General features: G+C 34.7%; 4 protein-coding genes and 1 non-coding gene across 6 annotated transcripts; 4 read left to right on the top strand and 1 right to left on the bottom strand.

Annotated features, from left to right (window-relative positions):
* The first annotated feature begins 311 nt into the window (after positions 1–311).
* LOC107417714 (RNA polymerase sigma factor sigD, chloroplastic) lies at positions 312–2,827 on the top strand. Of its 2 annotated transcripts, none has more exons than XM_025073745.3 (5): positions 312–982; positions 1,182–1,412; positions 1,483–1,626; positions 2,172–2,372; positions 2,466–2,827. In XM_025073745.3, exons 1-5 carry the CDS (start codon positions 533–535, stop codon positions 2,748–2,750), a joined length of 1,311 nt encoding a protein of 436 aa, XP_024929513.3. In that variant the 5' UTR covers positions 312–532; the 3' UTR covers positions 2,751–2,827. The 2 variants fall into 2 exon arrangements, with proteins under 2 accessions (XP_024929513.3, XP_060669990.1); XM_060814007.1 differs by having other exon boundaries at positions 314–982; positions 1,486–1,626.
* A 646-nt stretch (positions 2,828–3,473) lies between these two features.
* On the top strand, positions 3,474–3,545 carry TRNAG-UCC (transfer RNA glycine (anticodon UCC)). Its single transcript has one exon. It is a non-coding gene; the product is annotated as a tRNA-Gly (tRNA).
* An 84-nt stretch (positions 3,546–3,629) lies between these two features.
* Positions 3,630–6,204, bottom strand: LOC107417715 (uncharacterized). Its single transcript, XM_016026350.4, has 5 exons — positions 5,628–6,204; positions 5,040–5,117; positions 4,454–4,553; positions 4,089–4,231; positions 3,630–3,976 (listed from the first exon to the last, which is right to left on the bottom strand). The coding sequence occupies exons 1-5, from the start codon at positions 5,940–5,942 to the stop codon at positions 3,749–3,751; spliced, it is 864 nt and encodes a 287-aa protein (XP_015881836.2). The 5' UTR covers positions 5,943–6,204; the 3' UTR covers positions 3,630–3,748.
* A 2,005-nt stretch (positions 6,205–8,209) lies between these two features.
* On the top strand, positions 8,210–11,494 carry LOC132800473 (receptor-like protein EIX1). Its single transcript, XM_060814196.1, has one exon. The coding sequence runs from the start codon at positions 8,245–8,247 to the stop codon at positions 11,371–11,373; it is 3,129 nt and encodes a 1,042-aa protein (XP_060670179.1). The 5' UTR covers positions 8,210–8,244; the 3' UTR covers positions 11,374–11,494.
* Positions 11,495–22,674: 11,180 nt separating this feature from the next.
* Positions 22,675–24,747, top strand: LOC132800558 (probable inactive leucine-rich repeat receptor kinase XIAO). The gene is made up of 3 exons (XM_060814502.1): positions 22,675–23,050; positions 23,382–24,012; positions 24,180–24,747. Exons 1-3 carry the CDS (start codon positions 22,675–22,677, stop codon positions 24,745–24,747), a joined length of 1,575 nt encoding a protein of 524 aa, XP_060670485.1.
* The last annotated feature ends 207 nt before the right edge of the window (positions 24,748–24,954 follow it).

The raw sequence follows: 24,954 nt of genomic DNA, 5'->3' as shown, positions 1-24,954 counted from the left end.
ACGTTAAAATTTGTTTGAGATGCTGTTAGCATAATTTAATATGATTTGATCATATACTCAAATTATTTAATGGAATAATAACATGTGCATTCGCCCAAATGGAATATAATAGGTTGGTTAAATGAATATGAATCCAACCACAAATAACATATGTTACTATGTATCACTTAGGCCCCAAAAAAAAAAAAATAAATAAATAAAATAAAGAGAAAACGTTTAGCCAAAAGAGGAAAAGAGATATATTTACTATGAAATTGTTTTAACTACTTTGTGGTGAGAGACAAAGATTGAAGATGCTTGTCAAAAGGTTCACAAATGACATCCACAAAAACTTAGAAGAAAAGCCACAACTTTCTTTTATCCTCTCCTTCCTTCCATGGTTTTTTCACACTCTCTTGCCCCCACATTCCGAGATAAAAATATCCCCAAAAAGTATCCCAAAACTTCAAATTTTTCAATGGCTAACAAAAGCTAAAACAAAGAGCTTCAAAACTTCAAAACTTCACTCCCTTATTCTCCAACTAAACTCTATATGGCTATCACCACCAGCCTATGTTCCCCACCAAACCACTCTCCAACCCTCCCCACATTCTCAATCTCCAACCTTCCATCTTTCCAACCCCAGTCTTCTTCTTCTTCTTCTTCTTCCAAATTTGGTGTGAATTTAGTATCCAATGATGCTTTAATTCTTGCAGCTGCGGCTGAGGCTGTTACTCTGGCTCGTGCAGCAGTGAACGCCGCAAGAGAGGCCGTGGAGGAGTCAGCTGCTGGGGTTGGCGGTGAGGTTTGGATTTATAGGGATGGGAGTGAGGCTAATGGGTTGGTTATGAGGAGGACCAGGAGGAGGAAAAGAAGGAAAAACTTGGAGCTGTTGGATCTGGAAGAGAAAGGGTATTTTGAGAATAAGAGTTTCTCATCTGGGTCTGTCAAATCTGGGTATTTGAGCAGAAGAGAAGAGGTGGATTGCTGTCTAAGCCTCAAGGTACCAGTTTCTCAATGTTGTTCTTTTTCAAATTCTCTGTTCTTTAATGATCAAATCAAGATGTTAAAAAAGTGGGTTTTATCCTAAATTCTTAGACATAGATAAAGAAATAACAGCCATGCCTTCATTGAGTGATTTGTATTACTGCAATTTAAGATGAACATTTATCATTGGTACCTTAAGTTTTGCTCTACAACAGGAAGGAGCAGAACTAGAAGCAACAAGGATAAGAATTACAGATGCTCAAGAACATGAACCAACTTCAAAGCAGTTGGCCAAGGCCATAGGGATGGAAATGAGGAGTGTAGATAAGATGTTGTGCGATCGAAGAGATTCACAAGAAAGGATCTATCGGAGCTACAGAAGATTGGTTGTCTCTATTGCTGTTGGTTATCAAGGCAGAGGATTAAGCCTTCAAGACCTCATTCAGGTTCGTACTGATTTTAGTCCTGAAAAAATGCTTCTTATAATGTGCTAATGAACAATTGTTTTTGTTTTAGCAGGAAGGTAGCATTGGGCTTCTTCGTGGGGCGCATAAATTTGATCCAGATAGAGGGCATAAGTTATCAACTTATGTTTACTGGTGGATTAGACAAGCTATCATTAGAGCCATAGAAAAAAAGTCTAGACTGGTCAGATTACCGGTGAGACACCGCAGCATTTAACCAATTTTCTTGAGCAGGACTTTAATATTTACTTGTCGAATAATTTTGGCTTATTTAACAACGGTTTTAATTGAGCTACCAGATCAATTCACGGTTAGCTTTAGCAAGTGCTTGGATATGGAATGGCTGCATCATGTTAGTGTATATTTCAATCTTATATGGCTGAGGGAAGGAGGGGGAGTGTGCATTATTTCTTTTCATATCCACTGTGCAGATGGAGTTTGGTTTGGTGACCTTAGCTTTCTAATACAGGACACAATATTGGCATCTAAAAGTAGCATAAATTGCTTCAAAGACTGGATAGAGTTTCAATGCTAAGTTTTGAGGATGGATCGGATATTAAACCAGGTTTTATTATCAGTATAAATTAGGTTCAAGGGTTCACATAAATTCCAGTATCCATTCCTATTAACACTTGTTGTTGTGTGTTTATAAGTACTAAAGCATCGAACTTCGCTCTTCTTTTTGAGTTTTGTGAGGTGATCTGGTAATTAGTGAATGCATGGTTAGCTTGTCTTGTTCAGGGAAACATGTGTATGATGGTGGCAAAAATAGCAGAAGCTAAAAATGACTTAAGCAGAAGATTACGGCGGGCACCTACCTGTGAAGAAATCGCTGAAGCAGTAGACATGCATGTTTCAATCATAAAGCTTGTTTCCGAGAAAAGCAGAACTCCAATTTCATTGGATCGAACAGTAACTGATCAAGGTTGCATGAGACTGCAGGTTCATGATTCACAAATGCTTAAGTTTTTTCAAAAGCTCCTTAAAATTTCAACAGCATTCTCCATCTCCAACCTTAATTCAAATCTGTTGCAGGAGATTATAGCAGGACCAGATGAAACAATGCCAGAGAAGATGGTTATGAAACGGCTAATGAAACAAGAGGTGAAGAAACTTCTGAAGTCACTGAGTGATAGAGAGGCTCATGTATTGAGATTACACTTCGGGCTTAATGGAAAGAGCCCTCAGACCTTTGAGGAAATAGGAAGAGTTTTGAAACTTTCAAGGGAAAGAGTTAGGCAGATAAATGGAATTGCATTATCAAAATTGCGGCATACAAGTATTGTTGACAATTTAAGATTGTATTTGTATATATTATAGATGTATATTCTTGATGGATGAACAAAAGGAAGGAAAATAAAAATAAATTGCAAACCCAGAAACAAATTGTTATTCTACTTCAAGTTTTCCAACAAGGCTATATATGCCAAAGAGAAAAAGGAAAAAAGGTTGTGTTGAATAAGGCTCCCTATAACTAAAAGTAGGAAATATAGGACGGATGGTAAGAATTATATGGTTTTAGGAATATTATATGCACTCAATTTCATATCCTTGAAAAATAAATAAATAAGTTAAAAAAATAGTGAATGCTTGATTAATAAGGGTCTGCTAGCCCATAACATGGGCCAGCTAGAAGATGCTCTTAGAAGACCTTTGCTGGTTTTTCTTTGGAAAATTAAATGAAGCACTTCCATATATCAGAATAGACTAGCAGTTGTGTGTGTATTTTTTCCCCCTTAATTTATAGGCTGAGTAAAAGACGTTCATAAAAAATAAAAGATAAAAAAATAATTACTATAGTAATATCTATATATATACATCTATTGATGTATAAGACTTTCCTCTTTCAATATATAATAAGGAATGAAGGATCCTTTTCCACTGGGTATGAATAGTTTCGTTTTCTTATAATATTAATATGAAAATATAATAATTTCTTTTTCTTGTTAAATTAATATAAAATATCTATAGATTGTATGGGTTTGTAATTGCGGATTAACCAGCTCAAATAAGTACTAGTGAACGAAACTGTTAATACAAGCGGCGTTTGTAGTCCAACGGTTAGGATAATTGCCTTCCAAGCAATAGACCCGGGTTCGACTCCCGGCAAACGCATTTACTTTTAACACATTTTTTCCGTTATCAGCTTTGTGTCAATTGTTTTGCCTCGAATAAAAAGGGGATCCATTCAGTTGGATATGAATAATCAATCTAGCCAACCTTATAGTATAAAGATGGTTGTTGAAACATGTACAAATCAATAGCATATTAACATTAAACATTACATTGTTTATATATGCTATATATATATAACATCTCTAAACCGACTGGTGCCCATCGTCTGACTTGTGCAGATGATGAAGGATATACAAAGAAGCAGATGATAAGAAAATACATATAGAATAACTTAGCAGATCCAACCCAGAAGCTATGGTCACCATCTTGCTCCTCTCAAACATCTTCACCAGAAGAATCATCACAATTACATGACCCACCTTTGTCTTCAGTTCATCCAATGAGCTAATTTTCATCCATTTTGGCCTCTCCTGCAAACCCATCAAAACCACCATTCCATCACTATACTATTCTCACAAAAAAATAACAAAAAGGATGTTAAACAAAATAGTTGATTTTCAAATTCATGAAGGTTTACTTTACCTTCATAGCAAACATTCCAAACAATGAAGAACCTTTTAGGGCTCTATCAACACTGGGAGGCACATCAGGAGGAACATTACTGATAAATAATCCATATAAGCCCATGCCAAATATTAACATCACAGTTCCAGCAAGATAAACATCTGCATCAAATAGATAGTTTGGCATCAATTTATCAGCAACATAAGCCTTAAATAGGAGAAATAAGTATGGATGTGGCTTTGGTTGAAAGGAAAATGAGCTACAGAAAGAAAATGATTTCAACTTGTATGGTCAATGAGTCTGATGACATTTGAACTAGTTACCAAATAACGAACAGAATCTTTGAGAAGGAGATTTTGTAGAAAAGAATTTCTGAAAATTACCAATAGCTTCAACAAGCCGTAAAACCATCTGTCCAGTGTGAATCCCTTTAACACAGCTAGACCAGTAAACTTTATATGCTTCTACAATATAAACGCAACCCTGAAAGATTGAATGTAAATTGGGTACAGTCCTATGTAAATAAATTAGCTATTCAATGCCATAAGAATGATGGTACATAAAACAGTTAAATAGTGTTATTGTACCCGCTGCACTATACTCTTCACAGCTGAACATGCCAGAAAATTTTCCTTTCCTTAAATAAGATAGTCGCTGCAGAATTTATCTATGATCTATCAACAAATATTGTATAACCAAAGAGGCAGGTTATGCTGAAACTAATCTACAACCGAGTGAATAACCACATGATGAGCTAAACAGATATAATTAGACCAAAATATGTGCATAAACTAATCTACAACCGAGTAAATAACCACATGATGAGCTAAACAGATATAATTAGACCAAAATATGTGCATTGTCAGAGTTTAACACTAGATGCAGAACAATTATTAACATCCCAACATAATATATTACCATGCTTCACTCATATTATGAAATAATTGAGTATACATAATAAAAGATTACATTGAGAAAGCACAACAGCGAACCAGCCAGTGAACCTCCAATAGCCAGTAGTGCCAAAAAGCGAAAGTCGAAAATTGTCTGTTCAATAATGGGACAAGTAAGAAGTAAGGTTATCAAAGAAGATCATATTCACAAAATACTCAACTATAAAAAATAAGAAACTCAGAGTTGGTGAAATAATATTATTGTTTTAATAATAATATTTTTTTCATCTTCACTGTTTACTGCATCCCAAAGTTTGAAGCTTTAACTTGTTCATTCACATATTTATTACTTCCCAGATTCAACAGCCAAGTGATCAAAGAAATGAACCAAGCTGTGACAAAGATCAAAGCATAACTAATATATGCCCAAAATGGAAAAAAAAGAAAAAAAAAAAAAAAAAAAAAAGAAGTCACTCTTAACAAATACTACCCACAAAAACAATAAACTACTTAAAACTTAAAAAAAAAAAATAAAAAAAAAATAAAATTCTTAATTTAAAATGTTTTTAAAAAAAAAAAAAAAAAAAAACCATATTTCCAAAAATTGCAGAGTTTGGACACAGTGGAGGAATAAAGGAAGTAATTTGATGCAAAACTCACATACCCTTTCAATGGTAGATTCAGTGGAGCGGACAAACCGAACGACCGGGTTGCCATTTGGGTTAGACAAAGCGTAGTTGAAACCCGACTCGGGAGGCTTAGAAGGTTTCTCAACGAAAGGATTCGAAGAAGTAGCAGAGGAAACTACTGTTTCGGTTCTCGGCGGGTTTGATTTTGATTTCGATTCAGGGGACGACGAAGAAGAGCTCAAAGAAGCAATGGTGGGTTTAGTAAAGAATCGGTCACTGTGATTGAAACGGCGTCGGATTGGAAAGGAAACCTTGACTGGCGCTGTGGAGATGGAAGTGAATAGAGCCATTTGGGTTTGAGAGAGAGGGTTTTGCTGATTTAGAAAGAGAAATAATATTCCATTTGGATCTCTGTGTTTTTCTTGACCTTTCGTTGGCGGGTTAATCAACGGTAATCGTACTTTTGTGAAGGAGAGGCAACGACACGCGCGGGTATGTCGCGTGGGAAGTTTTGGGGGAAGAATTGGAGGCTGCTCGTTTGTCTTATCTGCTTGCTCACCTGAACGTGCCTAATTTACTCTCCTCCTTTTTCTTTCTTCTATTTTTCTCGATGAAGGAAAATGCTTGAAAAATATCTCTTTGCAATTTTTTCTTTCTTTTTTTTTTTAATGGAATTTCTTAATAAAATAAAACCCATATAAATGATAGAGGAACGAAAAAAAAAAAAAGGGTGTTTATATAGTAAAAGGGAAGCTCATTATTTAAAAAATAAATAAATTTGAAGAAAGATCAAAACTTTATTAGATTCACCAAAACCAGTTTGGCATTTAATATGAAATAGCAAATTCATTATTGAACAAGCAAATGGATCCAAATGGGACTCTAATGAGTTAAAGCAAGCCAAACAAAGTTGCTGATAATTGAAAGAAACAATATAGACAGAGAAAATAAGGAAGAAAGTTGTCCCATACTATTTGGACATGGCCATCATACTGTTAGGTCCCTGATCGGGTAGGTGTTGTAATGACCCAAGAGATGCAGGGATGAGACTACTTATGGCACCATGATTTGAAAATTGCAAGTAAGGTTGAAGATTTGAAATCTACCAGATTTTCAAGCTGACCCAACTGAATCATTTTTTTCCCCCCAACTTCAACTGTGTCAGGCTTGGTAAATGACTGTTAGCTAGATTCACCAAAAAGGCAGAAAAAAAAAAAAAAAAAGACTTTTAGCTAAGAATGCGTCTCTTTTGGTCCTTGAAATAGTTGATTAGAAGTTTCAGTTTGCAGATTATTGTTCATTGGAAACATGTTTTAGTTGCATCAGTGATCCAAACATTTAAAAGTGCATCAAATTGAAAAAGAAAAACAAGGATTAAAGGATAAAAATTCTAGGTGTTATCCTGTTATACTTTTACAGAAATGTGATTTCAATGACAAAATTGAATTTGGAGGCATAAACTGAATGGTGGAATCAAAGGCCCGTTTCATAAGAAGTTTAAACTTTTTTTTTTTTTTCCTTCTAAATTATGTATAGTTCACTTATTTTAATAATTTATTAATGTTAGTTGATGGTAGTTAAAATATATTAAACATATCAATTAATTATAAATGTCAATGAAGAAAAAAAAAAAAAACTAAAACCTAATACAATTTTAAATTATATTTTATTTTTTATTTATATATTTTATAATTTTTTTTACATTTATAATCAATAAATATATCTAATTAATTATCATCAACTAACATTATTAACAAATCTAACATTATTAACAAATCATTGAAGTAAATAAATTATATATAATTTATAAAATAAAAAAACAAAAACAAAAAATAAAAAATGAAATTGTTATCAAAAGGGATCAAAATACTAATTATTTTATACTATTGCTTAGATTCAACTGGTGCATGTTTTCTTGAAGATTAAAGGTGTAACTAGTACAGTTTACTCAAGTTGATTAAGTTTGCATGCTGGAGTGGTAGTCGGTATTTGACTCTCTGTACATAAATTTGAAGAGTTTTGTTGAAATCAAGGTATTAAATTCATTGGGACAGCTGTATTATTCAAATTATATGCCAAAATGCCATTATTAAACTAATACTTTGTGGAAATAATTTGCACAAAATTGAAAAAGAACAAAAAAATAAAGCTGATGATGATCATTATTTCTACTCTGCAGTTGAGAGATTTAAGAATAAAGAACTCTAGTACTGACATCTGGAAGGCACACTTGCATTTTCATGAAAATTTCTCATTTGCTTCCTCATTGACTTGGGAAAAAGACTTATTACCAAAAAAAAAAAAAAAAAAAAAAAGACTCGACAGTCAATAATGTGTGGCCCATGGTATCTGTCCCCACCATGTGAGGGTGAAAGTAGTTGATTGGAAATAAGACTCGACAAGTTGATGCCTTCAAAATTTTTATATTACTTTTCACCGAAAAAGAGAAACACTATTATATTACTAGAACCACCTTTTCAAGCATAATTTTGAATTAATCAAGCCGTACATTCAACTTCATTTCCACAGGTTTTATTAAAATGGAAATAAGAGTTTTCTTGGTCATCAAGGAAATAAAGGTAGATTAGGTTAATATAAAATGAGGCTTCATGCATTGTTTCAGGCATAAAGTAGATTGAAAATATTAAGCTGATGGAAACAGTAATAATGTTTAAGAAAATGTTACTCATTCTTTTCTTTGTAATAGGAGAACTTGTTCAGTACAGTGATGCACAGTTGATGGATTGCTTAAAGACTGACAGAGAAGCTCTTCTTGCGTTGAAGAATGGTTTTAATGACCCTGAAAACCGTCTTTCATCATGGAACGGAAGCAATTGCTGTCAATGGCGGGGTATAAGCTGTGAAAATAGTACTGGAGCTGTCATTGCAGTTGATATCCATAATCCATATCCACAAGGCTTTGATTCTAGCAGGTATGGACTCTGGAACCTTAGTGGGGAAATTACACCTTCACTGACAAAACTGAAGTCCTTGAGACATTTGGACTTGAGTTTCAACACATTCAATGGCAACCCAATTCCTGAGTTTTTTGGAACTTTGGAAAATTTGCAGTATCTAAACCTCTCACATGCTGGGTTTAGTGGTGCAGTTCCTTCAAATTTAGGAAACCTCTCTAGCTTGCAGTATCTTGATGTCGAGTCCTTGAGTTTACTTGTCGAAAATTTTGAATGGGTAACAGGCCTAGTCTCTCTAAAGCATCTAGTGATGAATGAAGTTAATCTTTCAATGGTAGGATCAGACTGGATTAGGAAACTAAATAAGCTCCCATCCTTAACTGAGTTGCATCTATCTTCTTGTAGCTTATCTGGTTCCATTCCAACTCTTACCAGTGTAAACTTAACTTCACTTGTTGTCCTAAATCTTAGATTTAATGACTTCCATTCTAAAATACCTGATTGGCTTGTCAATATTAGCAGCCTCATTACCTTGGATTTAGGCCATAATAACTTTTTTGGAAGAATTCCCCTTGGTTTTAGTGACCTGCCAAATTTGCAGTTTTTATATCTTAATAATAATGCCAATCTCACAGCAAGTTGCTACCAATTGTTTAGGGGAAGATGGGGGAAGATAGAAGTTCTCAATTTAGGTTTCAATAAACTACATGGGAAACTTCCTGCTTCCATTGGGAACATGAGATTTCTCACTCACTTAAATCTTTTTGCCAATAATGTTAAGGGTGGGATCCCAAGCTCTATTGGAAACCTTTGTAACCTGGTCTCCATAGATATAGGAAGAAATAACCTGACCGGAACTTTGCCTGAATTCCTTGAAGGAACAGAAAGTTGCCTTTCTAGGAGGCCTCTGCCTAGTCTTCAGGACTTGGTATTGTCAAACAATCACTTGGTTGGTAGGTTACCAGAATGGCTAAGTCAGCTCGAGAGTCTTGTTCGTCTTGATTTGTCCTACAACTCTCTATATGGTCCCATCCCATATTCCCTAGAATTACTGCAAAATCTTTCACACCTCTGGCTAGGAAACAATGAACTAAATGGGACTCTACCAGAAAGTTTGGGACAACTTTCTAATTTGACTTTTCTTGATGTTTCTTCAAATCGTTTGACGGGCATGGTCACTGAAAAGCATTTTTTAAAGCAAGATAAGCTAGGATTCTTGGAACTATCTTCAAACTCTTTCACCTTGAATGTCAGTTCGGTTCCTCCATTCCAAGTCTGGTATTTATATATGCGTTCATGCCATTTGGGTCATTCATTTCCGGCTTGGCTCAAGTCACAAAACGAACTCATAGATTTGGATATCTCAAATGCTAGCATTTCTGGCTCCATACCCAATTGGCTTTGGGAACTTTCCTCCACCTTAGTATTGTTGAATGTTTCCTATAACCAACTAGAAGGTGTGCTACCAAATCCATTGAACTTAGCTCCGGGTGCAGTGGTTTATTTTGGCTCAAACCGCTTCAGTGGGTCCATTCCTAATCCAAGTGGCAACATCGAGGTACTTGATCTATCCAAAAATCAATTTTCTGGTAATATTCCAGAGAACATAAGTGGTTCCTTGCTAATCCTCTCTATCTCTCACAACCGGATAAGTGGAGGAATTCCAGCTTCTATAGGCAACAATCCTGATCTTGAAGTCATTGATCTTTCCAACAACAACTTAACAGGAATTATTCCACCAAGCATTGGGAATTGTTCTTTCCTGAAGGTATTAGACCTTAGTAAGAACAATTTATTTGGCAACATTCCTGCCTCTTTGGGTGAACTAAGTACGCTCCAAACATTGCACCTAAGCAACAACAAGTTATCAGGAGAGATCCCATCATCTTTCCAAAATTTATCGAGTTTGGAGACAATGGATCTTGGAAACAACAGATTAACAGGTAGAATTCCACAATGGTTTGGAGAAGGTTTTGAAAGTCTAAGGATTCTTAGCTTGAGGGCCAATGCATTTTCCGGAGAACTTCCATCAGGGCTATCGAATTTAAGTTCATTACAAGTCCTGGACCTGGCAGAAAATCAGTTGAATGGGAGTATTCCAGCTAGCTTTGGAGATTTCAAAGCTATGTCACAGGTACAAAACGTTTACCATCATCTTTTTTATGCACCGTACTTCGGCATCCACTATGAAGAAAACTTGGTTCTTACTACTAAAGACCTGTCTCTGACGTTCAGCAAGACCCTCTCCCTTGTTGTAGTCTTAGACCTCTCAGCAAATAATTTGTCTGGTGATCTTCCAAGAGAGCTAACAAATTTGCTGGGCTTAGTGTTTCTGAACTTGTCCAGAAACCATATAAGTGGGCATATTCCAGAGAGTATATCCAGCTTGAAGGAGTTGTCATCAATTGATCTCTCAAATAATCGGTTCTCTGGTGCAATTCCTGAAAGCTTAAAATCACTCTCATTTCTGGGGTATCTGAATTTGTCAAACAATGACTTGTCTGGTAAGATTCCATATAAAGACCACTTGACAACTTTTGAAGCGTCCTCTTATGGTGGAAACCAACGCCTTTGTGGTGCTCCACTTGCTGTAAAATGTCCTGGTGATGAAGATGATGATGTTCCTGATAATGGATTTGTTATTCCCAAGGATGATACTAATGGTGACAGCTTTATTGACAAATGGTTTTACTTGAGTATTGGATTGGGATTTGCTGCTGGAATTCTAGTTCCTTATCTAGTAATGGCAATGAAAAGATCTTGGGGTGATGCCTATTTTACTTTTGTGGATGTTGCTGTTGAAAGGATACTATATATATGGTTGAAATATAGAACCATACTGCAGAGGAATAGGGGGCGTCATTAGCTAAGATAGTCTGTTCTTCTTCAATTTGTTGCCCTTATCATTTACATTTTGGTTTCGTTTTTTGTTCTTTTTTTTTTTTTTTGGTTATTTTGTTTTGTTTTTTTTTTTTTTTTTTTTTTTTTTTTGGGTAGAATTACATTTGAAAACTTTTATCATGTAGAAATCAAGGACATGAATGAAAAACTGGCAAAATGCTTTCTTTATGTTCATACCTCTTGGAACCTTTTTTTTTTCCCCACAGATACCCCTATAATCAAAAAGGAAGAAAAAGTATTCACCAAAAAAAAAAAAAAAAGGACACAGAGTTTGTGGAAAGCATCATCCATGATATTAGCCTTTTCTTCACTTGTATATTAATTAGAAGTAACAGAGTATTTGGGTTCATATGTATAATATAGCATCACTATATCACTATATATATATATATATATATCTATATAATTAACTAATGTATAGCTAATGGAATCTCCTTATAAACCCATAGAAATAAAGAAAAAATAAATATAGGGAGTTTTTTGGTAGATTGCATTTTTTTTTTTTATTTCCTATGTACATTGTCTGGCTTATTTTTTTTAAACAGGAAAGTTTAAGTTTATTATTTGGAGAGATAATAAGAACTCAGTTTCTATATTTGGAAGTGGAACGTGTCCCTTGTAATATCAAAATAAGCAGAAATTATTTTATCATATGTTTCTGATTGATGAATCAGAGGATTTTATGCAAGTAAGAGATCTCATATGTATCTGATTGATGAATTTCTGGTAAAATATCAAAATGCATTAATGTTCATGGAAGCATGTTCTAGTTACATTTAAAGTGTTCCAAACATTTAAAAATTGTCACAAAAAATGAAAGAGGAAAACAAGTATTAGAGAGGACAATACTCCTAGGTGTTATGCTGGTATGCTTTGTTAGAATTGTTATTTTGTGCTTTATATCATCCATTCTGATATCGACAATATTTTTGACCCATTAAAATTTGACATGTAGTCTGAGTGGTGGAATCTAAAAAAAATTAATTATTTTATACTATAATTTTGTTTCCACTATTGCATGTTTGAAGGAGTCAATGTTGGTCTCTGGAAACTACAAAATTTGAAGACCTGTTGAATATAAAACATTAATTGATTGGGACTGCTGTAATATTAATTCAATCAATATGCCAAATGTCATTATTAATATAATACTTTGTGGGAAATTTTGCAACAAAGGAAGCGGCTGATCACCATTTGTGTCTCCAATAATAAAAAGTGTTAGAGTTAGTGACCCGAATTTTTGTTGACCCGATCCGAAAAGCTTGCGGTGCGACCCATTTGGTGAAACTAAATTTTGGAGAAAAATTTGGGGCTCTGTGGTGGAAGCGGAGGTCTCGGGCCGATAGGGTTTTTTCTGTACTATATATATATATATATCTGTATTTTTGTTCGGCCGTCATTGGGGTTTTTTAGGGTATCTCGAAATTTGGCTCACCTTGTACAAATCTTTCGATATTGGATTTGCTTCTCCCTACCCGTGGTTTTTCCCGTCAAGGGTTTCCACGTTAATTGTGTGTTTGTTCTTCGATTTCTTTGTTTCTGTTGCCATTTGTTTTTTTCCCAATTCCGTAACAAAAAGAGATAAGACTAAAGAATCGGTATATCAATATCAGGAAGGCAAACATGCATTTTCCATGAGATTTTCCAAGTAGTTTCCACATAAAAAGACATTATTGCCAACAAAGTTGTGGAAAATTGAAAGAAACGTTCAAAACAGAGAAGATAAGAAAGGAAAGTCGTCCCTTTGAAACAGTTTGAAACTATTGTGTCTTCTTTTTTTTTTTTTTTTTCCCCTTTAAGTTTGTAGCCAGGTGAGAAACCCAACTATCACTAACACTTAACAGCATAAAGCCACCAATTATACACATCTTAGGTAAAAGCTTAAAGTATAATTGAAAACTGAAAACCAAAATCATAAATGTTACCAAATGAAAGGTTAGAAAACTAATTATTTTATACAATCATTTAGATTTCACCAACTACATGTTCTTTGCAAAGATTAAATGGGTACTTTGTATAAGTTTACTCAACTTGATAAAGTTTGCGTGTGGGAATCAATATTGGAATCTGGACGTAAAATTTAACTTTAGGAGTTGTTGACTCCAAAATATTAATTCACAGGGAATGCTGTAATATTCATTCCAACTATTTGCCAACTAATATGATTAAAATGAATGCTGTAATATTCATTACAACCATGGCGGAGCCAAGATCTTGATCTTGGGGGCCAAAGTTTTTGTTAAAAAAAAAAAAAAAAAAGGGAAAATTCACCACAAAAATTTTTAATGTACAACATTCGATAATAGCAAAAAGAAAAAAACATACTTTTATTTTGTACTGAAAAGTATATATAATTTTACTATAATATTTCATCTCCATCGTATATCAATTCATTAAAAAAAAAAAAAACAAAATGTAAATCAAAATAATACTCTTCCTTCTTTTAAATTTTTAAAGTCGTTTATAATTGAATTTATACTTTTTTTCCTACCAACATGTTATTCTCTTTTAAACAAAAGCTTAGAAAATTAAAAAGAAAAGAAAACAGAAGTTATTAATTTCCTTGTGCAGATGGAATGTAATTGAAAAAAAAAAAAAAAAAGAAAGTAAAAGATTAAAACTTGGAAGTCAAAATATTCCAAAAACAAGGAGAAAAACAATATTTATTTTTAGATATCTATTTTTATTGTTTTTGTATTGTGGATTTTAGTGTATAAATAGGACGAAAGATGAATTGTTTATTAAGTTTAGATAAAAAGATGATTATAGACTCTTTACTACCACATAAAAGAATCCTAACCGGATTTGGAAACTACAAAAACAAATTAAGATTAATTTTATAGAAGGGACCACATAAACCAGAGCTTACCTCCTCCCCTGATTCCAACAATAAGCCAAATATAATATTATTAAAATAGAACTTTGTGGAAAATTTTGCAATTTTTTTTTTATTTTTTTATTTTTCAAATGAAGCTGATGGCCACCATTCTACTCTGCAATAAAGAGAATTAACAATACTGACATCGATATCAAGAAGGCATACTTGCATTTTCATGAAATTTTCTCATTGGCTCCTACATTGACTTGCCTAAAGCACCTTGACTATCAATAATGTGGCCAATGGTATACAGCAACGGTGGCCTAGTACTCAAAAGGTTTTTTTACTGGTCTTAGTTATGCTGATGATATAAGAAATGTATATAGCACTAAACTTTTCATGCACAATCTTTTCCACTGCTCTTATTTAATCAAAATAAAAGTTTTCTTGATCATCAAAGGAAATAAAGGACACAATGTTACCAATTCTCTTCTTTATAATAAGAGAAAATTTATTAATTGCAGTGATGCACTATTGCTTTTCTGAGATTTTAAAGCTGATCCAATGCTTCTATTACTGTTAGGATTACAGCTTCTTCTTCTTCTTCTTCTTCTTTTTATTTTTTATTTTTTATTTTTATTTTTATCCAAACTTTTAAGCGCTTAAATTGAACAGGGAAACAAGGGCAATAATCCTAGGTGTTATGCATTTATAATATTGTTAAATTGGTATGACTACCATATATAATGTAATTTGAGAAAACTAATTATTTTATGCTATCATTCAAATCCCACCTATACATGTTCTTTGAAGACTAGATGTTTGATTATTAAGTATATATAATTTACTAAAGTTGATAAACTTTGCATGAATCAGTCAACGCTGGCAGGACTCTGGTAATAAAATTGAAGAGCTGTTGAATGATATAAACATTTATTAATTTGGAATGCTGTAATATTTATTCCAACTATATGCCAAATTTCATTATTAAAGTAATACTATGTTGAAAATTTTGCAACAGTTTTTTTTTTTAAAAAAATGAAGCTGATGATCACATTCTTGTCTGCAATCAAAAGACATAATAATAAAGATATCATACATCAATATCAGGAAGAGCTGGAAGGCACACTTGCAATTTCATGAAATTTTCTCAGTAGTTTTCATATTGACTTGGTAAAAAAAACATTCTGGAATGGAGAACCAAGTACTATAGGTTTCTGTTGAGGACAAGGTATTGATGCTTTTGAGTATCTTATATTATTAGGCATCCACCTCTTGTATAGCTTTGAATTCAAACCATGCAATAATCTTATCCTCTATTATTATTTAATGAAAATAAGAGTATCTTGGTCTTCACGGAATTTGGTAGAGTAGTATATATCTCTCTCTATATATATATTGAGATTTCATGCATGGTTTTAGACTTTCAGTTGTAGCTTGGAAGATTGAGTGATGCCGCTGATTCTCTTTGTTCTAATAAGAGAATTTGTTCATTACAGTGATGCATAGGTGATGGATTGCTTAGAGCTGACAGACAAGTTCTTCTTGAGTTAAAAAATGGTCTTAATGACCCCGAAAAGCAACTTTCATCGTGGGAGGGAAGCAACTGTTGTGAATGGCCGGGAATAAGCTGTGATAATAGTAGTGGAGCTGTTATTGCAGTTGATCTTCATAATCCATATTCGTCTAGCAGGTATGTATTCTTGAACCTCAGTGGGGAAATTACACCTTCATGTTGAATAAATTAATATTTATGGACTTGGCATAATCAATTATTCACTTACAGGGTCTATTTATGACATTAATGGGACTGACTTATTTTATTATTTTGTAGTAGGTCCCTTGGTTACACACTCTCTATAAGACTCTAGTTGGCTTATTAGACTGGAGGACCAACTCTCTTTATAAGCCCATTGACTTACCCATATTTTTTTAGTATTATTATATTATTAAATTATTAGTATTTTGTGTGTGTTAAAAATTAATGGGTAAGTGTGACTTGCAGAAACTATAAAAGGTTTAGGGCAAGCAAATAAACATATGCCATACAGTATTTTGATATTAGGGTTTTTAGAAATTTGAGAGTGGTTTGAGAGTAGTGTGTCCATAGGCACTACTTTACGTTGTTTCTATTTTGCAGGATTAAAGATCTAATTTATCAATGGTTGCGTTTGGAGGTTAGTAAATTATAATCTAATTTTATTAAATTAAATTAAATATTTGTGATTAGAAAATTGGATTGTGTGAGCTTACCCAAAGAGGCTTTGTGCCTAGTTGGTATAGTAGTGTGGGATTTTAGATACTCACCTATCGTGAGACTTATTTTATCTGTATTATATGTACCAATGTAATGTATGTTGGCATAGTGGATGGGATGTTTTATATTTGCCTATTTCATGAAATTGCTAATATGTTATTTTTCTCTCACTTATTAACCAGGGTCTATACGGGTAAATAGGCTACCCTGTTGGTAGTTTTAGTTGCTTTGTATGACGCCTGGAATGGCAGTGGAAGTTAATTAAATGCCATGTATTGCAGGTTCTGAGTTGCCCTGTCGGTGATTCAGTTCAATGCATTTGATTGTGGTTATTTAGTTGACTGTCCCTGACTCGCGTAAGGGTATCTTTAGTGCTACAAAGACCCTAAGCGATATTTATGTTTGTGTTTTTGTGTTGAGGGGCTGGAAAATAGTAATTGAATTGTCTTAAATTTTTGAATGTCTTGTTGTTTACTATTTTTACAGCTAGTAGCACCCCAAACCTTCCACCCATGACTGCCATGATGAAATTGGATGGGACAAATTATCAGAAATGGAAGAAAACCTTAGTTACGAATTTGACCTTCATGAAATTGGATTTGGCTTTGGAGATAGATCTACTAGAGATATCGACTGATGAGAGTACTGTAGCAGCTAAGAAACTTTATGAGGATTGGAAGCACTCTAATAAGTGCTGTATGATGATGATGGAGAATTACATGGATGAGGCCATATATGCTAGTATTCCTAAAGTGGATACTGTAAAGGGACTTCTTGAGGAGATAGGAAAGAAGTTTATCAAGTTTGATATGAATGAGAAGCATCATTATTTGGACCTATTGAATAATACCAAGTATGATGGTATTAAAGGAGTAAGGGACCATATTATGCTACTTTCCTCTTATTATAATAAGCTGAAGGACCTTAAGATGGATATTGGAGAGGAGTTCTTGACCTATTCTATTATAAGGAGTCTTCTATCACAGTTTGATAATATAAGGTCGAGTTTGAATACTAAGAAAGAAAGTTGTAGCTTGGAGGAATTGACTACTATCCTTGTCAAGGAAGAGGATGATATTAGATTAAGTAAGTCTAGGTCTGTTGCTATGATTTCACATCATGTAGATAAGTCCAAGAAGTTTTTCCAAAAGAAAGGACAAGGATTCAAGCCTGGGTAGGGTTTTAACCCCAATAGGAAGAAGTTTTCTGGTATGAAGCCTAAAGGGCCGAGGGATGGTGTTTTTCAGATTAGAGAAAGGAAATAGTACTTCAATGGAAGGTGTGGATACTGCAATAAAGTTGGACACAAAAAGATAGACTGTTGGACCTTAAAGGGAAAGCAAGAGAAGAAAGGTAATATTTTAATGATTGAGACCAATATTATTGATGTGCCCATGAATTCTTGGTGGTTAGATACTGGAGCAACAATTCATGTCACTAATTCGTTGCAGGGGATGATAAGCCGAAGGGGCCCAACCAATCTTGAGCAGCATGTATATATGGGAGATAGCTCAAGAGTGAAGGTGAACATTGTGGGAACAATCAAGTTGAAGCTTGCCACTGGATATGCTTTGGAGTTGCAAGAAGTTTCATATGTACTTTCAATAAGAAGAAATTTGTTATCTATTTCACTTTTGGATAGTCAAGGTTATAGTTTTTTGTTTGGAAATAACAAAGTTGAATTATTTAAGGATGGTAAAGTTGTTGGTTTTGGAACTTTATGTGGCAATTTATATAAACTTGATTTATTTAATAATGGTCTCAATTTCTCTGTTAATTCTATTGTTGCTTCCAAACGCCCAAGAGTTAATGACAATTCCTCAATGTTATGGCATAAACGTTTGGGACATATTTTTAGGCACAGAATGAAAAGGTTAGTGAAGGATGGGATACTTCCTAATCTTGATTTCTCTGATCTGTTGACTTGTGTTGAATGTGTGAAAGGGAAGTTAACTGCCAAGGTAAGAAATGATAAGTTAGCTAGGTGTGGAGATGTTTTGGAGTTAATCCACACTGACATATGTGGACCTTTTACACCAACTGCTTTGGGTGGTTATAGATATTTTATTACCTTCATTGATGATTACTCTCGTTATGGACATGTTGAGCTTATTCGTGAGAAGTCAGATTCTTTAGTTTCTTTTAAAGAGTTTAAGGTAAAGATGGAGCTTCAAAAGAATAAGAAAATAAAAGCTGTAAGGTCTGAGGTGGTGAGTTTTATGGTAGATATGATGAGACTGGAAGGAACCCAGGGCCTTTTGCTATTTATTTGCGTGAGTGTGGCATTGATGCGCAATATACGATGCCTGGTACACCTCAGCAAAATGGTATAGCTGAGAGAAGGAATAGGATTTTGTTGGATATGGTGCGGTCTATGATGTCAAATTTTAGGTTGCCAGATTATTTGTGGGGAGAGGCTTTAAAGACGGCGGCTTATATTTTGAATCAAGTTCCAAGTAAGTCCGTTCCTAAGACACCTTTTGAGTTGTGGTCAGGAAGAAAGCCTAATTTGCACCATTTTCGAATATGGGATTGCAAAGCTGAAGTAAGGATTTATAATCCCCAAATTAAGAAGTTGGATCCTAAAACCATTAGTGGATATTTTGTTGGCTATTGTATAGGATCTAGGGGTTCAAGATTATTTTGTCCTTCTCACACCACAAGGATCGTGGAATCGGACAGGGCTATTTATTTTGAAGATGATTTTGGATTTGATGATAATAATGGAACAAGGGTGCCTCAATTTAGAGAAGAAAGTATTTTCATTCCTAATATAGTTGTTCCTGATAGAGATATTGTTGATCCAGTAGTTGATGAACCAGTAGTTGGTCAGAATGAACTCATTGTTGAAAAGCAAGATATTCCAGCTATTGCAGATGCTGATGTACCTTTGAGAAGGTCACAAAGGACTAGGAGATCAGCTATTCCTGATGACTATGAGGTTTACTTGCAGGAGCATGAGTTTGACATAAGTGATGATTCAGATCCAGTCACTTATGAGGAGGCCATAAGCAGTTCAAACTCAAATTTTTGGTTGGATGCAATGGAAGATGAAATAAAATCCATGGCATCAAATGGAGTTTGGGATTTGGTTGAGTTACTAGAGGGTAGCAAGCCTATTGGGTGCAAATGGGTCTTTAAGACTAAAAAGGACTCCAATGGTCAAGTGGAGAGGTATAAGGCTAGACTTGTAGCTAAAGGATTTAGCCAGAAGGAAGGAATTGATTATACAGAGACTTTCTCTCCTGAATCCACAAAGGATTCTTTTAGAATCATTATAGCGATTGTGGTGCATTATGACCTGGAGTTGCATCAGATGGATGTCAAGACTGCTTTTCTGAATGGTGATTTATATGAGGATGTATATATGGTTCAACCAGTTGGTTTCCAACAAACAAGGAATGGTAATTTGGTTTGTAAGCTTAAGAAATCTATTTATGGTTTTAAGCAAGCTTTAAGACAATGGTATCTTAAGTTTGATGAGGTTGTCACCGAAAATGGCTTTAAGGAGAATGTTGTTGATAGATGCATATATATGAAGGTCAGTGGGAGCAATTTTATATTTCTGGTGTTGTATATTGATGAGATACTTTTGGCTACTAATGACACTGATCTATTAGCTGAGACAAAGCAGATGTTGTGCAACCATTTCGATATGAAAGATCTTGGTGAGGCTTCTTTTGTTTTGGGCATCAAGATTGTTCGAGATAGGACTAATTATGTGTTGCAATTGTCTCAGAGAGCTTATATTGATAGAATCCTTAAGAGATTTGATATGCATAATTGTTCTCCTGGAAGTGTACCGGTTATGAAAGGTGAAAAGTTTTCTAAAGATCAGTGTCCCAAGAATAATAGAGAAAGGATGGCAATGAAGAATGTTCACTATTCTTCAGCAGTAGGTAGTTTGATGTATGCTCAAGTTTGTACACAGCCTGATATAGCTTTTGTTGTGGGTGTACTTGGTAGATTTATGAGCAATCCCGGTCCTATTCATTACCAAGCAGTTAAAAAGGTCTTTAGGTATTTTCAGGGTATTAAAGATCATATGTTGACATATCGTCGCATCAACTCTTTTGAAGTAGTGGGTTATAGTGATGCAGACTATAAAGGTTGTGTGGATGATAAGAAATCTACCAATGGTTATATATTTATCATTGCAGGAGGTGCTGTGTCTTGGCGGAGTGCCAAGCAGTCAGTGACAGCATCCTCGACTATGGAGGCAGAATATGTGGCGTATTATGAGGCTACCCGTCATGCAGTTTGGCTACGGAATTTTATCCGTGATTTAGGAGTAGTTGACTCCATTGAGAGGCCTATTATGATCTATTATGATAATACTGCATCGGTATCTTTCTCCAATAATTTAAAAGGTACTCCTGGTGCGAAGTACATTGATGTGAAATATTTTGTGGTAAAGGAGAAAGTTGAAGAGGGCCTCATTACTGTTGTTCACATGCCGACTTATAGCATGGTGGCAGATCCACTGACCAAGGCTTTACCGGTAGGTATATTTGAGGAGCATGTGTCCCGTATGGGATTGTTAGGCAGTTGAGACTGCTGTGGGTCAGTGGGAGTTTATTATGTTTTCTGTAGTAATATCCATGTTGAGAATTATTTATTTCTTTGAATATTTTAATACATTGATGTATGTGGATCATTATTTATTCATTTATGAGATGATTTATTACACATATTATTGCTCCTTATATTTACAGGCCTGTTGAGACTATTAGTCTATGTATATGTGTATGTTGATCAACAGGTGCCATGGTGAATCCCTACTACCTAGTTTGGGTATATTGTTGTATCCTGTCGATATGCAATGTGCTTGAATGAAATAGTTTTGTGGGTTGGGAGATTGCATATGGTTAGGTAAATCTCTACTATCTCAGGAGATTCTATAGTAAGTGAGTTTGGATTTTATATGATGATGATTATGCAGTCCAAGTGGGAGAATGTTGAATAAATTAATATTTGTGGACTTGGCATAATCAATTACTCACTTACAGGGACTATTTATGCCATTAATGAGACTGGCTTATTTTATTATTTTGTAGTAGGACCCTTGGTCACACACTTTGTATAAGACTCCAGTTGGCTTCATTGGACTGGAGGATCAACTCTCTTTATAAGCCCATTGACTTACCCATATTTTTCTAGTATTATTATATTATTAAATTATTAGTATTTTGTGTGTGTTAAAAATTAATGGGTAAGTGTGACTTGCAAAGATTATAAAAGGTCTAGGACAAGCATATGCCATACGGTATTTTAATATTAGGGTTTTCAGAAATCTGAAAGTGGTTTGAGAGTAGTGTATCCATAGGCACTACTTTACGTTGTTTCTATTTTGTAGGATTAAAGATCTAATTTATCAATGGCTGCGTTTGGAGGTTAGTAATTTATTATTTATGAAATTTATTATGTATATTTAGATCCATAAAATTTCTAACACTTCATTGACAAAACTGGAGTCCTTGAAACATTTGGACTTGAGTTTTAACACATTCAATGGCACCCAATAACTAGATTTTTTGGATACTTGAAAAATTTGCAATATTTAAACCTCTCACATTCTGGGTTTAGTGGCGCAGTTCCTCAAAAATTAGGAAACCTGTCTAGCTTGCAGTATCTTGATGTGGAGTCTTTGAGTTTACAAGTTCATAATCTTGAATGGGTAACAGGTCTTGTCTCCCTGAAGCATCTTGTGGTGAACAAAGTTAATCTTTCAATTGTAGGATCAGACTGATTTAGGACAGTAAACAAGCTCCCAACATTAACTGAGTTGCATCTATCTTCCTGTAACTTATCAGGTCCGATTCCTCCTCTTACCTTTGTAAACTTAACTTCACTTGTTCATCTTGATCTTAGTTCAAACCACATGTATTAAAAAATACCTTATTGGTTTGTCAACATTACCAGCCTTGTAACTTTAAAAATGTCTGCCAACAAGTTGTTTGGAAGAATCCCACTTGGGTTTAGTGATCTGCCAAATTTGCAGTTTTTTATCTTGACAAAAATTACAATCTTACAGCAAGTTGCTATCAATATTTTAGGGGAAGATGGGAGAAGCTGCATGTTCTCTATTTAAGTTTCAATAAACTACACAGAGAACTTCCTGCTTCAATAGGAAACATGACATTTCTTACTCACTTAAATCTTTTTGCCAATAATGTTAAGGGTGGGATTCCATGCTTTATTGGAAACTTTGCAACCTGGTCTATTTAGATATTGGAAGAAACAACTTGATTGGAACTTTGCCCGAGTTCCTTGAAGGAACAGAAAGTTTCCTTTCTAGGAGGCCCCTCCCTAGTCTGCAAGAGTTGGTATTGTCAAACAATCACTTGGTAGGTAAATTGCCAGAATGGCTAGGTCAGCTCGAGAATCTCGTTCGTCTTGAATTGTCCAATAACTCTCTATATGGTCACATCCCAGAATCTTTAGGATTACTTCAAAATGTTTCTCATCTGTGGCTACGAACCAATGAGCTCAATGGAACCCTACCAGAAAGTTTGGGACAACTTTCTAAGTTGTTATTTTTGGATGTTTCATCCAATCATTTGGCGGGTATGATTAGTGAAACACATTTTTTAAATCAAGATAGGTTGATTTTTCTACAATTGTCTTCAAACTCTTTTACCTTTAATGTCAGTTCCATTTGGGCTTCCCCATTCCAAGTCTTGTATCTTTATATGGGTTCATGCAATTTGGGTCCTTCATTTCCTGCTTGGCTAAGTCACAAAAAGAACTCATAGATCTGGATATCCCAAATACTAGCATTTCTGGCTCCATTCCTTTCTGGTTTTGGGAACTTTCCTCTGCCATATCATCATTGAATGTTTCCTATAATCAACTAGAAGGTAGCTACCGAATCCATTAAAATTAAGTCAACGTGCAGTGGTTTCTTTTAGCTCCAACCTCTTCCATGGGTCCATTCCTATTCCAAATGGCAGCATTGAGTTACTTGATCTATCCAAAAATAAATTTTCTGGTAACATTCCGAATAACATAAGTGGTTCCTTGCTTTTCCTCTCCATTTCCGACAACCACATAAGTGGAGAAATCCCAGCTTCTATTGGTAACAATCCTAATCTTGAAGTCCTTGATCTTTCCAACAACAGCTTAACAGGAATTATACCATTAAGCATTGCAAATTGTTCTTTCCTGAAGTTATTAGACCTTAGCAAAAACAATTTATCTGGGAATATTCCTGCCTCCTTGGGTCAACTAAGTATGCTTCAAACCTTGCACCTAAGTCACAACAAATTCTCAGGAGAGCTTCCATCATCTTTCCAGAACTTATCGAGTTTGGAGACACTGGATCTTGGAAGCAACAGATTATCGGGTAGAATTCCACCATGGATTGGATATGGTTTTGGAAGTTTAAGGATTCTTAGCTTGAGATCCAATGCATTTTTCGGAGAGCTTCCAGCAGTGTTATCGAGTATAAGTTCATTACAAGTCCTGGACCTAGCAGATAATCAGTTGAATGGCAGCATTCCTGCTAGCTTTGGAGATTTCAAAGCTATGTCACAAGTCCAAAACATTCAACATTAATTCTATGGGAAGTACATGGGCACATATTATGAAGAAAACTATGTTCTGATAATGAAAGACCAGTCTCTGATGTTTAGTAAGTGTCTCTCCCTTGTAGCCTTAGATGTCTCAGAAAACAATTTGAGTGGTGATCTCCCAGGAGAGTTAACAAGACTGTTGGGCTTGGTGTCTCTGAACTTGTCCAGAAACCATATACGTGGACATATTCCCGAGAGCATTCCAACTTGAAGGAATTGTCATCACTTGATCTCTCAAATAATCGGTTCTCTGGTGCAATTCCTGAAAGCTTGAAATCACTCTCATTTCTGGGGTATCTGAATTTGTCACACAATGACTTGTCTGGTAAGATTCCATATAAAGATCACATGACAACTTTTGAAGCGTCCTCTTATGGTGGAAACCAAAGCCTTTGTGGTGCTCCACTTGCTGTAAAATGTCCTGGTGATGAAGATGATGATGATGATCCTGATAATGGATTGGTTATTCCCAAGGATAATACTAATGGTGACAGCTTCATTCACAAATGGTTTTACTTGAGTACTGGATTGGGATTTGCTGCTGGAATTCTAGTTCCTTATCTAGTAATGGCAACGATAAAATCTTGGGGTGATGCCTATTATACTTTTGTGGATGTGGCTGTTGAAAGGATACTATTCATATGGTTGAAATATAGAACCATACTGCAGAGGAATAGAGGGCGTCATTAGCAACGATAGTCTGTTCTTCTTCAATTTGTTGCCGTTTATCATTTACATTTTTGTTTTTTTTTTGTTTTTCTCCTTTTTTTGTTTTTGGTAGAATTACATTTGAAAACTTTATCATGCAGAAATCAAAGACATGAACGAAAACTGTCAAAATTCTTTCTTTAAGATCATACCTCTTGGAACCAATTTTTTGTTTTTCCCGACAGATAC

Source organism: Ziziphus jujuba, chromosome 2, assembly GCF_031755915.1.
Source record: "Ziziphus jujuba cultivar Dongzao chromosome 2, ASM3175591v1".
NCBI lineage: Eukaryota > Viridiplantae > Streptophyta > Magnoliopsida > Rosales > Rhamnaceae > Ziziphus > Ziziphus jujuba.
This window is presented reverse-complemented; position numbering and strand designations above follow the sequence as displayed.